At 46.4% G+C, this 12,111-nt stretch overlaps 1 protein-coding gene across 1 annotated transcript in view; it reads left to right on the top strand.

Moving 5' to 3' along the window:
* Nucleotides 1–7,909, top strand: part of LOC117721452 (kinesin-like protein KIF28) — a 54,537-nt gene extending 46,628 nt beyond the window's left edge. Inside the window, exons 17-23 of the mRNA XM_034520099.2 lie at nt 1,250–1,524; nt 3,393–3,527; nt 4,323–4,489; nt 4,695–4,801; nt 5,024–5,171; nt 5,825–6,000; nt 7,754–7,909. Of these exons, the coding sequence (XP_034375990.1) occupies nt 1,250–1,524; nt 3,393–3,527; nt 4,323–4,489; nt 4,695–4,801; nt 5,024–5,171; nt 5,825–6,000; nt 7,754–7,909 (1,164 nt within the window). The remainder of the gene's footprint in view (nt 1–1,249; nt 1,525–3,392; nt 3,528–4,322; nt 4,490–4,694; nt 4,802–5,023; nt 5,172–5,824; nt 6,001–7,753) is intronic.
* The last annotated feature ends 4,202 nt before the right edge of the window (nt 7,910–12,111 follow it).

Here is a 12,111-nt window from a genome sequence, read left to right as displayed (position 1 = left end):
TTCGTGAAACAAGAAGCTTACATGCAGGGACTGGCCACTTACAAAAATGGCAGTGAATGACAGACAAAGGCACACAGGCCTTTTATAGGGAACTAGGGGACTTTTAGCTAGGCTTAGGTGATCTAAAGTTTCATTGGTGAGTGCTGGGAATATCATATGGGTTGGTTTCTGATTGGCTTGTGTCCAGGTGGTCAGTGGACTGCATTCCTGTGACAAGAACGTTTAACCACAGGATGAGATACCCACACTGTATAAGGCTGCCCAGCACAGATGCCTCATTCTGAGATAAGATATCTTTTCATCTTTGTGGTTATCTCCAGGCTGTTCTTTGGAAGGGGGGATTTTGTGGTCTTGTTCCTGGAATTTATGGTCTGTTCCTGGAGTTGGTGACTTAGGGCCCAGTTCCTGGGACTGATGACTTAGGGAGGGTTTATGGTCAGTTTCTGGAATGGCTGACTTTCCTTTTGACATCAGGCCTGGTCCTAAAATGGAGTTTGTGTCCTTCTCTCAGTCTTCCCCAAACCCCATCCATCGGGAGAAGTAGACTGGTAAAAACAAGAGATGGGTTGTTTAAGCAGCAAATGAAACAACACACAGGTGTGGTAGTTTGAATAGTGGCCCCCATAGGTTCATATATTTGAGTGTTTAGATCCCAGTTGGTGAAACTGTTTGGGAAGGATTAGTATTAGAATCCTGGGAAGGATTCTTGTTGGAGGAGATGTGCCACTGGGAGTGGGGTTTGAGGTTTTAAGAGTTCATGCCAGACCCATGTCTCCCCAATCTCTCTCTCCCTCCCTCCCTCTCCTCCTCTCTCTCCTCTCTTCCTCCCTCTCTCCTCTTTCTCCCTCCTTCCCTCTCCCTCTCCTCTCTCCCTCCTTCTCTCCCTCCTTCCCTCTCCTTCTCCTCTCTCCCTCCTTCTCTCTCCTCTCTCCCCCTCTCCTCTCTCCCTCCCTCCTCTCTCTCCCTCTCTCTCCTCTCTCCCTCTTGCCTTCCCTTCCTCTCTCTCTCCCTCCCTCCTTCCCTCTCTCTCCCTGCCACCACCTTGTGGATCGGGATGTAAAGCTCCCAGCCATTGCTCCAGGGCCATGCCTGTCTGCCTGCTGCCATTCTCCCTTTATGACAACCATGGACTAACCTTTTGAAACCTTTTGAAGTATGTTCTTTTATAAACTGCCTTGGTTATGATGTCTCTTCACAGAATTTTAAAAAAGTAACTTAGACACTGGGTGACCTCCCTCTGCATCTTCAGGTATGGATTTGGTCAAAAGCCAAGTTCATCAATAGGAAATTCCTGATGGAGGAACTTTACGAGCGTTTTCTAGAGAGCAAAGACAGCCACGTGGCTCAGGAAGACGACCCTTTCTGGGACCCTGTGGAGGTTGTTCACTTGGGCTCAGCACATGTCTGGCTGCAGTCCCTGGCTCACTGCATGATGATGGAGGAGCAGGTGGAGTTTCTGAACTGTGACGGGCTGGAGGAGGCCGTGCTGCACATTCAAGTCACCCCCTGCTCCCCAGAAGGATGGTGAGTCACTGCCGCTTCCCAGAACATTCTCATGAAGGGGAGGGGGGTCAGCTTGGTCCTGAAGTGGTTACTGGTGAGACAAGTGGATGGGCTCTGCTGTACGTAGGTAGCGTTTGCTACTCTGCCTAAGCTCTGAAAACGGGCCCACTACCGACCCCCACCCAGCTTCCCTTGAATCCATGAATAAAAACACAGACACACATGTTGCTCAATTTCCACTTGCCTTTTTAGCACAATTGCTGGGTGCTATTTATCTCCGCCTGGAGAAGCATGCCCTTACTCTTAGCATCCACTTAACTCTGCACCTCTCCACCTGCCCTCAGCTTTAGTTGCTCAATTACATCGAGTCCCAGCTAAACATCCCCAACCACCAGCCTGTAGCAGTGACCTGTGGCCACTCTGCCTGAGATCTCACAATGCTGCTTAGCTTTTCTCTCTCCAAAGCATGGCAAACTCTCTCTCTCTTTCTCTCTCTCTTTCTCTCTCTCTCCCTCTCTCTCTCTGCCTCTCTCTGTCTCTCTGTCTCTGTCTCTCCATCTCTGTCTCTCTGTTTCTGTCTCTCTGTCTCTCTCTGTGTCTCTGTCTCTCTCTGTCTCTCTGTCTTTCTCTCCCTCTCTCCCTCTCTGTTTTTTTTTTTTTCCCTGCGGGGACCCAGAAGTCCCACCTATTCCTTCTGCCCAGCAATTGGCCCATGGCATCTTTACTGATACATCAAGAACCATTTGGGGAACAGGACATTAGCATCAGACCCACCCCTACAGAGCTCATTCACGATTTTGCATTGCTGAGTCTGATTCTTGTCAAATGCTCAACGTTTGGAGCAGCCCAGCACTGCCCTGGGGAACCAAAGGCATGAGGACATTCCACAGAGCTGCAGATGGAGTGAGGAACTCTGCGTTGGTACCAGGAGGTGACGGCTAGGAAAGAAGCCTATGTCATTGTGGTCATGCTTACCCACTGCCTGCTCCTGGCACCCAGAAGCAGGCATCAGAGCTAGAACACAAAGTCAGTTTCTGCTCACCCACTTCCATTCTTGGCAGAGGCCTGAACTTTGCTCTTTGGCTTGAGGTTCAGGGTTGGTGTCCAGACCCCTGTCTCTGAACTCCAGTTTTATTTATTCTTGTTTTAGGCCATAGGATGTTTATATATAAGTGAAAATGTTTTAGCAGTCCTAATCACAGAGGTTTGCAGGTCCCGGTACAAACATCCAGTGTACCCTTTCTTGTCTTCATGAAGAAGAAACCCGCTTGAGAAAAGAGGAGGGGAGCCTCCAACTCCTGGGTCTAGAGGACCAAGCCGACCAAACTCAGTGTCTATAGGGACTTCGGGCCATTGGCTGCTCACTTGGCTCCCTTGGCTGTCTAGGCTGCCCAACAGGCACACTGAAAGTGAACAACATTCTGTGTGTAAGCTTCAGACTTCATGGGCATGGCTGACATGAGAGAGATCTCCAGTTAGAAAGCTGTCCAAATCAGTTTCTGAGGCTAGAGGGCTGATGTTGACTCTGGACCATGAATAACTCATCAAGAAAGATCACAACTTAGGGTGCAGCATCTGAGAAGGCAGCTGGCTTTTCTTCCTCCCCAGTGGAACCAACCCCAGCCTCCACCATACACATTCACTGCATGAAGATGTCTGTACCCTTCTCTGGGCTCTGAGCTCTTGGAGATGATATCTTTCCCAGAAGCACAATTCAGAACCAGCTGTTCAGTGACTGGATTCTACAATGGATATTACCACCCAGGGTAGTATCTCCTTCAGGGCAATCTTCTATCTCCTTAGGATGCTTTCGTTTCTGTGACATTTGAATGTTAATTAGCCTGGACTTAGCCTAACCTGGAGACTGACATTCAGCTCTTGTCTGTAAGGGCACATGGTGAGGAAGATATGGTTATTGACCCTTTGGAGCTCTTGGGCAAGAGGATTGACTTCCAGATTCACATCGTCCAGTGCCTTGGTGTCAAGTGGCTGAAGGAAGATGCAACCCGAGGCATTCAGATGGGGTATGGGATCTGCACTCATGTCAACTTGCACAGACCACCTGTATGGCTCCTGGTGGGAGGGGACCTTGGTTCTTTTTTAAAAAACGAGTTTATCATAAAGTTCTAAGTTTTTCTGTTTGCTCAACTGCAAAATGGCTACTTGAAAAAGAAAGTAGAGAACCCACAGGGCCCTCCGGGCTACTTGGATAGCTACTGAGCCTCTTACAGTGTCAGATGTTGTAATTGCCACAAAAGATCCATTAAAAGTGTACTATTTAAGTAAAATGTATGGATAAACTAGACAGGGCTGAGTTCATTAGATTCAAAGAATATTGAGAGATAAAGAAAGGGATGCTTGAAAAAGTAAAAAAAAAAAAAAAAATCACTCAAAGCCTCCCAAGGAAATTTAGCATTTTATTTATTTTTGTTAATAGGGTTTCTTTGTGTTGCCCTGGCTGTCCTGGAACTTGCTCTGTAGACCAGGCTAGCCTCAAACTCAGAAGAGAACCACCTGCCTCTGCCTCCTGAGTGCTGGGCTTAAAGATATGTGTCGCCACCACTTGGTGAAACAGCATTTTAGAGCATCCAAATAGAGTCTCAACATTGTTATTAAAACCTTTCTTCCTTGTTAAACTAGTTTTATGGTAGTGATAGTCATGTTGAATAACAGGGGTCTGAGTCAGAAATCACAAGAATCAATTATAGGGCAATTTTTTAACTAACTGCACCGGGCTGTAGTTCTGTGGTTTGTCTGATTATTTTCTCCACAAATATGTCCCTTCCAGTTTTCAATTCTGTTTTATATTCTTGCCTCAGGTACAAGATTTATGATCTTCCAAACACTTTGTATACCAAGCCTGTGTGGAAAATCGTGAATCCCAGAATTGAAGAGACAGCCCACTTTGCAGCCTTGGGTGTGTCTCGAGAGTTTCTGAATTACTTACTGACAAATGCCCTCATTGTCGACTTGTGGGGCCTCCAAGGTACCAGGTTTACTATTCTGTCCTACTGTGTACTGCTCAACCAGATCTAATGTTGCAGAGGGAGAGGAGGGAGGCGGGCGGGTCTGTGAAGCAGTGGGTGAGAGCCATCTTCTGCCAGGCCTCTGGCTTTGACCTGGTTCATCTCAGCTCACTGGGAGCTGGCCAGCTGAGCCGCCTTTCCTTGTTGGTCTCCCCCACACTGCAGAAGGCTGTGCTCACTGGGATGTCCCCCAGTTGGATGTCCTACTCACAGGTGAAGGTCACATCATGGTAGACACCCAGACATTTTCCAGTGTGAAGGATGGGAGGCAGGTATGTCCACAAGGCAGCTCACAGGGGACTGAACAATCTTGGTCACCACCCCTTAGAGAACATCCCTTCAATGTTCTATGTGCCTTTCTGTGTGCCCTGAGGGATTTGAACCTCTCCCCACCTCCCCATTCCATCCATGTCCACACGAGATAGTATGAACCACTAGTCTGGAAGGCTCTGCAGGTAATTACACAACAGGCTGAGCTGGTGCATCCTCTGTAGATCATGTCAAACCAGGTGCCAGAACTTTATCAGAAGCTGCTCAAGTCAGAGCAGGAGACGGAGCTGCTGAGAGACATTAACAGGGCCCTCAGAGGAGAAAACGTGTTTCTCAAGGCATCACTGGAAAAAGCTGGTTCTGTTCCACAGGGTGAGAGACGAGACCACGTGAGTGCTCCACCTCATTCCCAACACCCATGTTTATGATGTGCTATTTGTCTAGAATAGGAAGAAATACGTGTGTGTGTGTGTGTGTGTGTGTGTGTGTGTGTGTGTGTGTGTGTGTGTGGCGTGCGCCTGAGTGTATGAGTGTATATGTGTTCACAGAGGCTAGAAGAGGCATCAGATGAACTGGAGTTACACACGGTTGTGAACTGCCACTGCCATGCTTAGAATTGAACCTGGCTTCTTTGGAAGAATAGCCAGGGCTCTTAACTGCTCAGCTGTCTCTCCAGCCATGGAATGGGAAATCATATCTTAGATCGTGAACAACAACAACAAACCAGAACTTTTTTCTTTTTCTCTGAGCCATCTTTGAGTAGGTCCAAAGAAATAGACTGGTAGAAATAGAAATGTTACCAAAGCCAGGCATGGTGTCACACACTTATAATCCCAGCACTTGGGAGGCAGAGGTAGGCGGATTTCTGAGTTTGAGGCCAGCCTGGTCTACAGAGTGAGTTTCAGGACAGCCAGGGCTACACAGAGAAACCCTGTCTCGAAAGACAAAAAAAAAAAAAAAAAAAAAAAAAAAAAAGGTAGAGAAATGTGTGCCTATTGATGAAAACGACCTTTTCTTCACAGCAGCCCAGAAGCCGGATAATCCAGAAGGAGCTACAATGACAGCTGCTAGAGAGACTAAGCAAGTGTGCACTCAGCAAGCCAGCTCTGATGCACAGCTGGCCAGAGCTCTGAAGGTATTCTATCGAGGCATGAGCGTGGCCAGAGGACAGCTCCTCAGGCTGAGGCAACGCAGACCTCCTGTGAGTAACCAGCCTCCTCAAACACCCAAACCATGCCCCATTTAACCTAAAGGTCTGATGGCACAGTGACAAGATGTGTGTGAGCACAGCGATGAGCACAGTGTGAGCAGATGAGCAAATTAACCGTTCTTTAAGAGTGTGGGTCCTTAGCGGGGCGTGGTGGTGCATGCCTTTAATCCCAGCACTCAGAAGGCTGAGCCAGCGAATCTCTGAGTTCAAGGCCAGCCTGGTCTACAGAGTGAGTTCCAAGAAAACCAGGGCTACACAGAGAAACCCTGTCTTGAAAAACAAAACGAAAGAAACTCTTGGCAAACTAGGGATCAAATGGATAGTCTTCGATCTCTCCATGGAAATGTTAGGCAGACACAAGCTTCCATGACTAATGACTGACAGCTTTCCTGTTCAAACAAGGAAAAGCTACAGATTCTGGCTAATCCACCCTGGCGATTTCAGGTTTCAGTCAGCTCAGTGAGGCAGAAAATACAATGCACTTTCCAATCCTTAGACTTTGTGTAAAGTGCAATGCCTGTGCCCTAAGCAACCCTCACAACAGCCACTCTCTGGGACACCATTGTTTCGGTTTGCCTTAAGGGGCAGAGCTTCTCAGAAAGGACAAAGAATTGGTCTTGAAGCCCAGGCTGGCAGCAGCTTCCGGGAGAGCAACAGTGAGAGGAGGGCCTGAGGCAGGGCCCTGCTTAGAAAGATACCTTCACAGTAACTAGACCTATAGTTCCTTTGAGGCCATTAAAGCTGAATACTCTGGGTGAAAGGTCCCATAAACAAGCTAAGTAAGCCCTGGGGGCTGGGGATGTGACTCAGCTGGTGACGTGCCTGAGTTTGACCCCCAGAACCACGTTTAAAAAAGAAAAAAAAAAAAAGCCCAAGTGAGCAGTGAGTATGTCAGATACCAGTCCTGGGGAGAGACAGGCTGGGGCCAGCCTAGTCTATTCTGTGAGCTTCATAACACTGAGCTGTCTCAAAAGACCAAGGTGGACTGCTCCTTATAACAACTGAGACTGACCCAAGGTTCCTCAAGGCACACCTGAGAACACCCTCCCCTACTCTACACACAGAAATAAGCATGGCCTGACAAACCATAGGTTGACTACCCCTAATCTAAAACATTTTAGGTTGGTTTGCTTTCATAAAATTTTGGGATATTTTCATGGACTTTAACTGGATGAACAGCCCTCACTCTAAAGGCCAAAGTGCCCTAAAGTTAAAACTTCCTGACTGCTACTAGCCCATAATTAACATGAAGTATTCGTGTTAAGAATATACGAATGATTACCTTTCAAATGTGAAAAGGAAACCTGGGAAACTCATTGGGGGAAAGCAATGGGCAAAGGATCCCAACAGGCAGCCCTCTAACAACACAGCAAACAAACAAGTGTCACCTGCCTCCCCCTCCCTCTCCGCTGCTGATGGCACTGCTACTCCAAACCCCTTCTCAGGGGTACTTGCTTCCATCGTGGAGGAAATACATCAGCAAACCCATCCACCTGGGCGTTCTTGTGCAAGCCTCTGCATGACTACAGAACTGAAAGAATATAGAACATTCCAGTCTGAAACTGTGGCCTATCTCATCCTCTGGGTAGATTCACATGGCCTTCCTGAAGCCAGCCACTGTGCATAGCGTTCTGATACAGCTCTTCGGCCACATGGGCATGGTTACTGGACACCCCATTCACATGCACAAAGTACTTTTTACTCCAGTTTTTACTAAGAAGTCCATCATCTTTCTTTTTTGTAGGAAGATGATCAAATGCTTCGGCCTTTTGTGCACCAGCAGTCACAGATGCTGAAGGATTTGGAGGACCTGCTTGAATCCAGTTTACACAAGTTGAAGACTGATGTTGCTTTCATAGTGAAGAAGAAGAAAGAGTATCTACTGCCCAGCCAACAGTGAAACTGAGCCAGCTGAAAACGGCAAACATGCTCTGACTTAGTGAGCTTCATGGATGCATGGACCACTCGCCTCTTTTCCGACAAGGACCTGCTGTGTGGAACAGAATTGCCTGATCTTGCCTTTGAACCTCTAACCCCAATACAGGGATCACATACCTATGCCACCACCACACTGGGCCTTAACTGGGTTTTAAATTCCTGTCAAAATTGCCAGGTGGTAGTGGCACATGCCTTTAATCCCAGCACTTGGGAGGCAGAGGCAGGTGGGTCTCTATGTGTTAGATGCCAGCATGGTCTACAGAGTGAGTTCTAGGACAGCTAGGGCTACATAGGGAAACTCTCTCTTGAAAAACAAAAAACAAGAAAGGAAAAAGAAAAAAGAAGTCCTGTGAAAAATGAACAGATATGCAGGGTATCTGGTGAGTTTTCTGAACCTGGAGCTCTGACTGACTGAGATTCAGTCTGCTAGATCTATCATTTATAAATTGTCCTCTTTCCTAGGGAGTTATCTGTGATGATTAATCATTACCAACCTCTTGGCAGGCTGGCTGGCAGAGAGCACACTTATAGTAAGCACTTACTATCAGTGCTTTTGAAAGATAAAAAATTTTAAGTTGACCCCCTGAACCCTGAAGCAAAAGACATAAACACTGTGGTGCCTCAGTACCAGGAAATTAGCTGACCACTCAAACAGATGGCCCTAACTAGCAGCCCTGAGACAAATGGTGCCAGGACACTATAGGCTTGAGATAAGCCTGACCGGATTTGAACCAGAGCTCATGATAGAGAGTAGCTAGTCTGAAATAGCCAATTATAAAGTGGCTCGCCATCCATCTTAAGGGTTTGAGATCAAACGCATCTGTACCCCCTCCTACCCTCCTTCCCTAACCCACCTGGTTTGTGGATTCTTCCTTTATAAGCTGTAAGAGCTCGTTGCTGGGCTGCTGATTTCCTCTACCCCTGCGTGGGATACGAGTGAAGGACACCCTAGCATGCTAGTCTGAGTGACCTCTTGCTGTTGCATCAAGCCGTGTTTCTCATGAGTGATTCGGGGTGCGACTGCAGTTCTTCACGGGGCAGTGAGGTCCCCTTCGTTTGGGCTTTACACTTTCATGGGAAAGACTTCACATTCTGTTTTTTTTTCCTTTTATAAAAGATTAATTTTATTATGTGTATGTATGTATTGTATGTCTGTCCATGTGAGTGGTACCTTTAGAGGCCAGAAGAGGGAACTGGATGATCTGGAGCTAGAATTACAGGCAGTTGTCAGCCATCCTTGGTCGCTGGCACTCATCTTGGATCCTCTGTGAGACCACTGCATCCTCTTAACCACTGAGCCAGCTCTCCAGCCTGTTCTCTTATTTTTTGAGACAGAGTCTCAGTCTTAACTCAGGCTACCCTTGAACTCTCAGTGGTCCTTCCGCTTCATGCCCCCAGTGCTATCATCACAGGTATGAGGCAACACCCAGCTCTTCTGTTCCAAACTTTAAAGCCTGTCCCATTCATTATTTTTGTTTGTTTTGTTATCAGAAATATAGACAATAGTTAGTTCACATTTCTTTTTCTGCACTATTGCTCTGAGCATCTATCTATCCATCCACAAGTCGGACTCCATTTGTTTTCTATATGTTTATTTGAGATGCACCCAACTGCTTCAGCAGCAGGGTCTTCTCAGTGTGGGGATGACTGTTAGCACACTCCTTTAAGTAGACAGTCTATCCTGCAGCAGGCTTAGATTCCACAAATGGTCAGTAGTCTTAGAGACTGACAGTCACTAAGAGTCTATAAGGAACCCTTTTATGGCTGGCGAAGCACCTAGTAACAAAGTGGTGACATGTTTACCAGGTGCCAGACATTAGTCCTAATTCCAAACATTTGTTAGCTTGTTTAATTCTCACAATAATTTTATGACTTGACATAAGCAGTATATGGAGACAACTTTGGAATTTTGTTTAAAAAAAAAACAAAACCACAGCAATATTATGAGAATATGGTTTTGTTTTAACCCCAAGTGTGGGGATGTGGGGCTGCTTCACAGCTGACTAACATTTACCATGTTCTTGCAAGCTGCAGATATTTTCTGTGTTTAAAATTCTGGGAACTTTTTAGAGGGTCTGTAAGTGCTAGGCCCCACTAAGTGGTGTGGGTAGTTGTTGGTCATTGGTGGGAGGGGGGTATGGTTGGCTGTTGGTGGCTGTTAAGCAGTATTGTGCAAAGAAACAAGAAGAAAACAGATATCCTGACAGTGAAGATCAGACTTGCCTCAAGGAGCTCGATGGCCCTACTCAGCAGGAAGTAGTAGTAGCAGGAAGTAACCTTGTCCCCTCCCTGACTTTATTCAGGGATCTCTTTCCTTTCCCCTCTATCCTGTTCTCTCTCAAATCTAGTGTTAGGAGGAGGAAAGAAGAAAGGGGGTGGAGAGGGGTCTAAGAGAGAAAAACCCACAAAGTAGCAAACACCAGGTACAGCACAACTTCCACAAGAGTTCCTCCAAACAACAGAGAATTACCCCGTGATCAAGCGTCCCGTCACTGTCTGCTCCGAAGAACTGAAATCCGTATGCTGAAGGCGAGCCACACTCCATGTTCTCTTACAGCACTGCTCACAAGCGAAGAAAAGGCGTAAGTGTTTGCCAATGCATGACCTCCACATTCAGAAAAACAGGACTGTTTAACTAAATTGACATGCCACCAAATTGCCTTCTAAATGTCCACACTTCCACCTTTATGCAAATGACACTCTCAATCATAATCAGAGATGCTTCTGTTTGCAGTATTCACTTACATGTGGCTCTGAGTGCAGAGAATCGTGGCTGGTCAAGGTGCTGACGATACATGATGACTGAATGCTCGCCCCTAAATAGATCTATGGTGCCTCCCTCTAAAGCTCAGGAACATGGTGGAAGAGGGGCTGAAGGAATGTAAGCGCTGGAAGAGAGGGGAGATGACAGTAGAATGCCTTCTTCTGGGCATGACATAGCCATTGCAACCATGATAGCAATAGCTGTGGCTGTCTACACTGGGCCTGTCAGCTGTCCATCACAGGCTGGGGAGAGCCCTGCCTCTCCCTGCTGAACTATTGACTAATGATGGAACTGGGGGCCAGACACTCTTCAGTTGTGGGCTCACTGTGAGCCAATGAATAGCTCCACACCCATGGTGTCCAGAAGGTCATGGTGGGTCACAAAACAAAACAAAGTCATGTGTGTGGGAAGTAACTGCTAGGACTGGTGGGGTTAAAGGGTGATGAAAGAGGAGGAGTGGGAGCAATCAGGGTGCACCGTACACATGCAGAAGACTGTCAGAGAACACGTAACAGAAGCTGTCTGCAAAGGCATGAAATTCTAGATTGTGATAACAGAGAAACTTAGGGTCCATTGTGCTGAGTGAATAATCAAACTACAGATATTATATAATCTCTTATCTACAAAAACAACCGGCCAAACTGGCAGGGAGATGGAGTGCAGCGGGAGCTTGAGGAAGGTGGTATGTCAGTGGTACAAGACACAAAGAGTACATCTGTGTGCTCTGTCCCAAGCTAACCACGGTTAGCAGTGATGTAAGGAGAGGATTTTAAATGTCCTCACCACAGAGAAAATATAATTTCAGGTGGTAGATGTTATTACTTTGCTTATTCTATATGTGGATTATTTAAATGCCTTTATTTTGTCGTTGTTGATCCCAGACACAGTCTAACAATATATAGCTATGGCTGTTCTAGAATTATACAGACCAAGTGTTTTGATTAAAGATGTGGACCACTATGCTTGGTAAATACCATCTTTAAGAATTAATTTTTATGTGTGTGCATACCTGAATGTATGCATGTGTATCACCTATGTGCATCATATTCCTTGGAGTTAGCAACCGTGAGCCACCTGTGGGTGCCAGCAGTCAGACCCGAGTCCTCTCAAGAGCAGCAGGTGCTCTTGGCTGCTGAGCCACCTCCATAGCCCGGTGATACTCATTTGAACCTCATAAATATATACTATTATTGGCCAATTAAAAAATTAAATAATTAAAAACATAAAATATCTTCTCTTTTCAAGTTGAATACTCTGTTCTTTCACACAGAGAACAGAGAAGGACCACCAAGCATGAGTACTCCAATCTATTATGTCCTCAAACCAGTGGCTGTCCCTTTATATGAAGAACAGCACGAATACTGTATGTATATGTCTGTGATATTGTTTTTTTCTTGTTG

Source organism: Arvicanthis niloticus, chromosome 16 (genome assembly GCF_011762505.2).
Source record: "Arvicanthis niloticus isolate mArvNil1 chromosome 16, mArvNil1.pat.X, whole genome shotgun sequence".
Classification (NCBI taxonomy): domain Eukaryota; kingdom Metazoa; phylum Chordata; class Mammalia; order Rodentia; family Muridae; genus Arvicanthis; species Arvicanthis niloticus.
The sequence above is the reverse complement of the archived record's forward strand: the minus strand, read 5'-3'. Positions and strand labels throughout refer to the sequence as shown.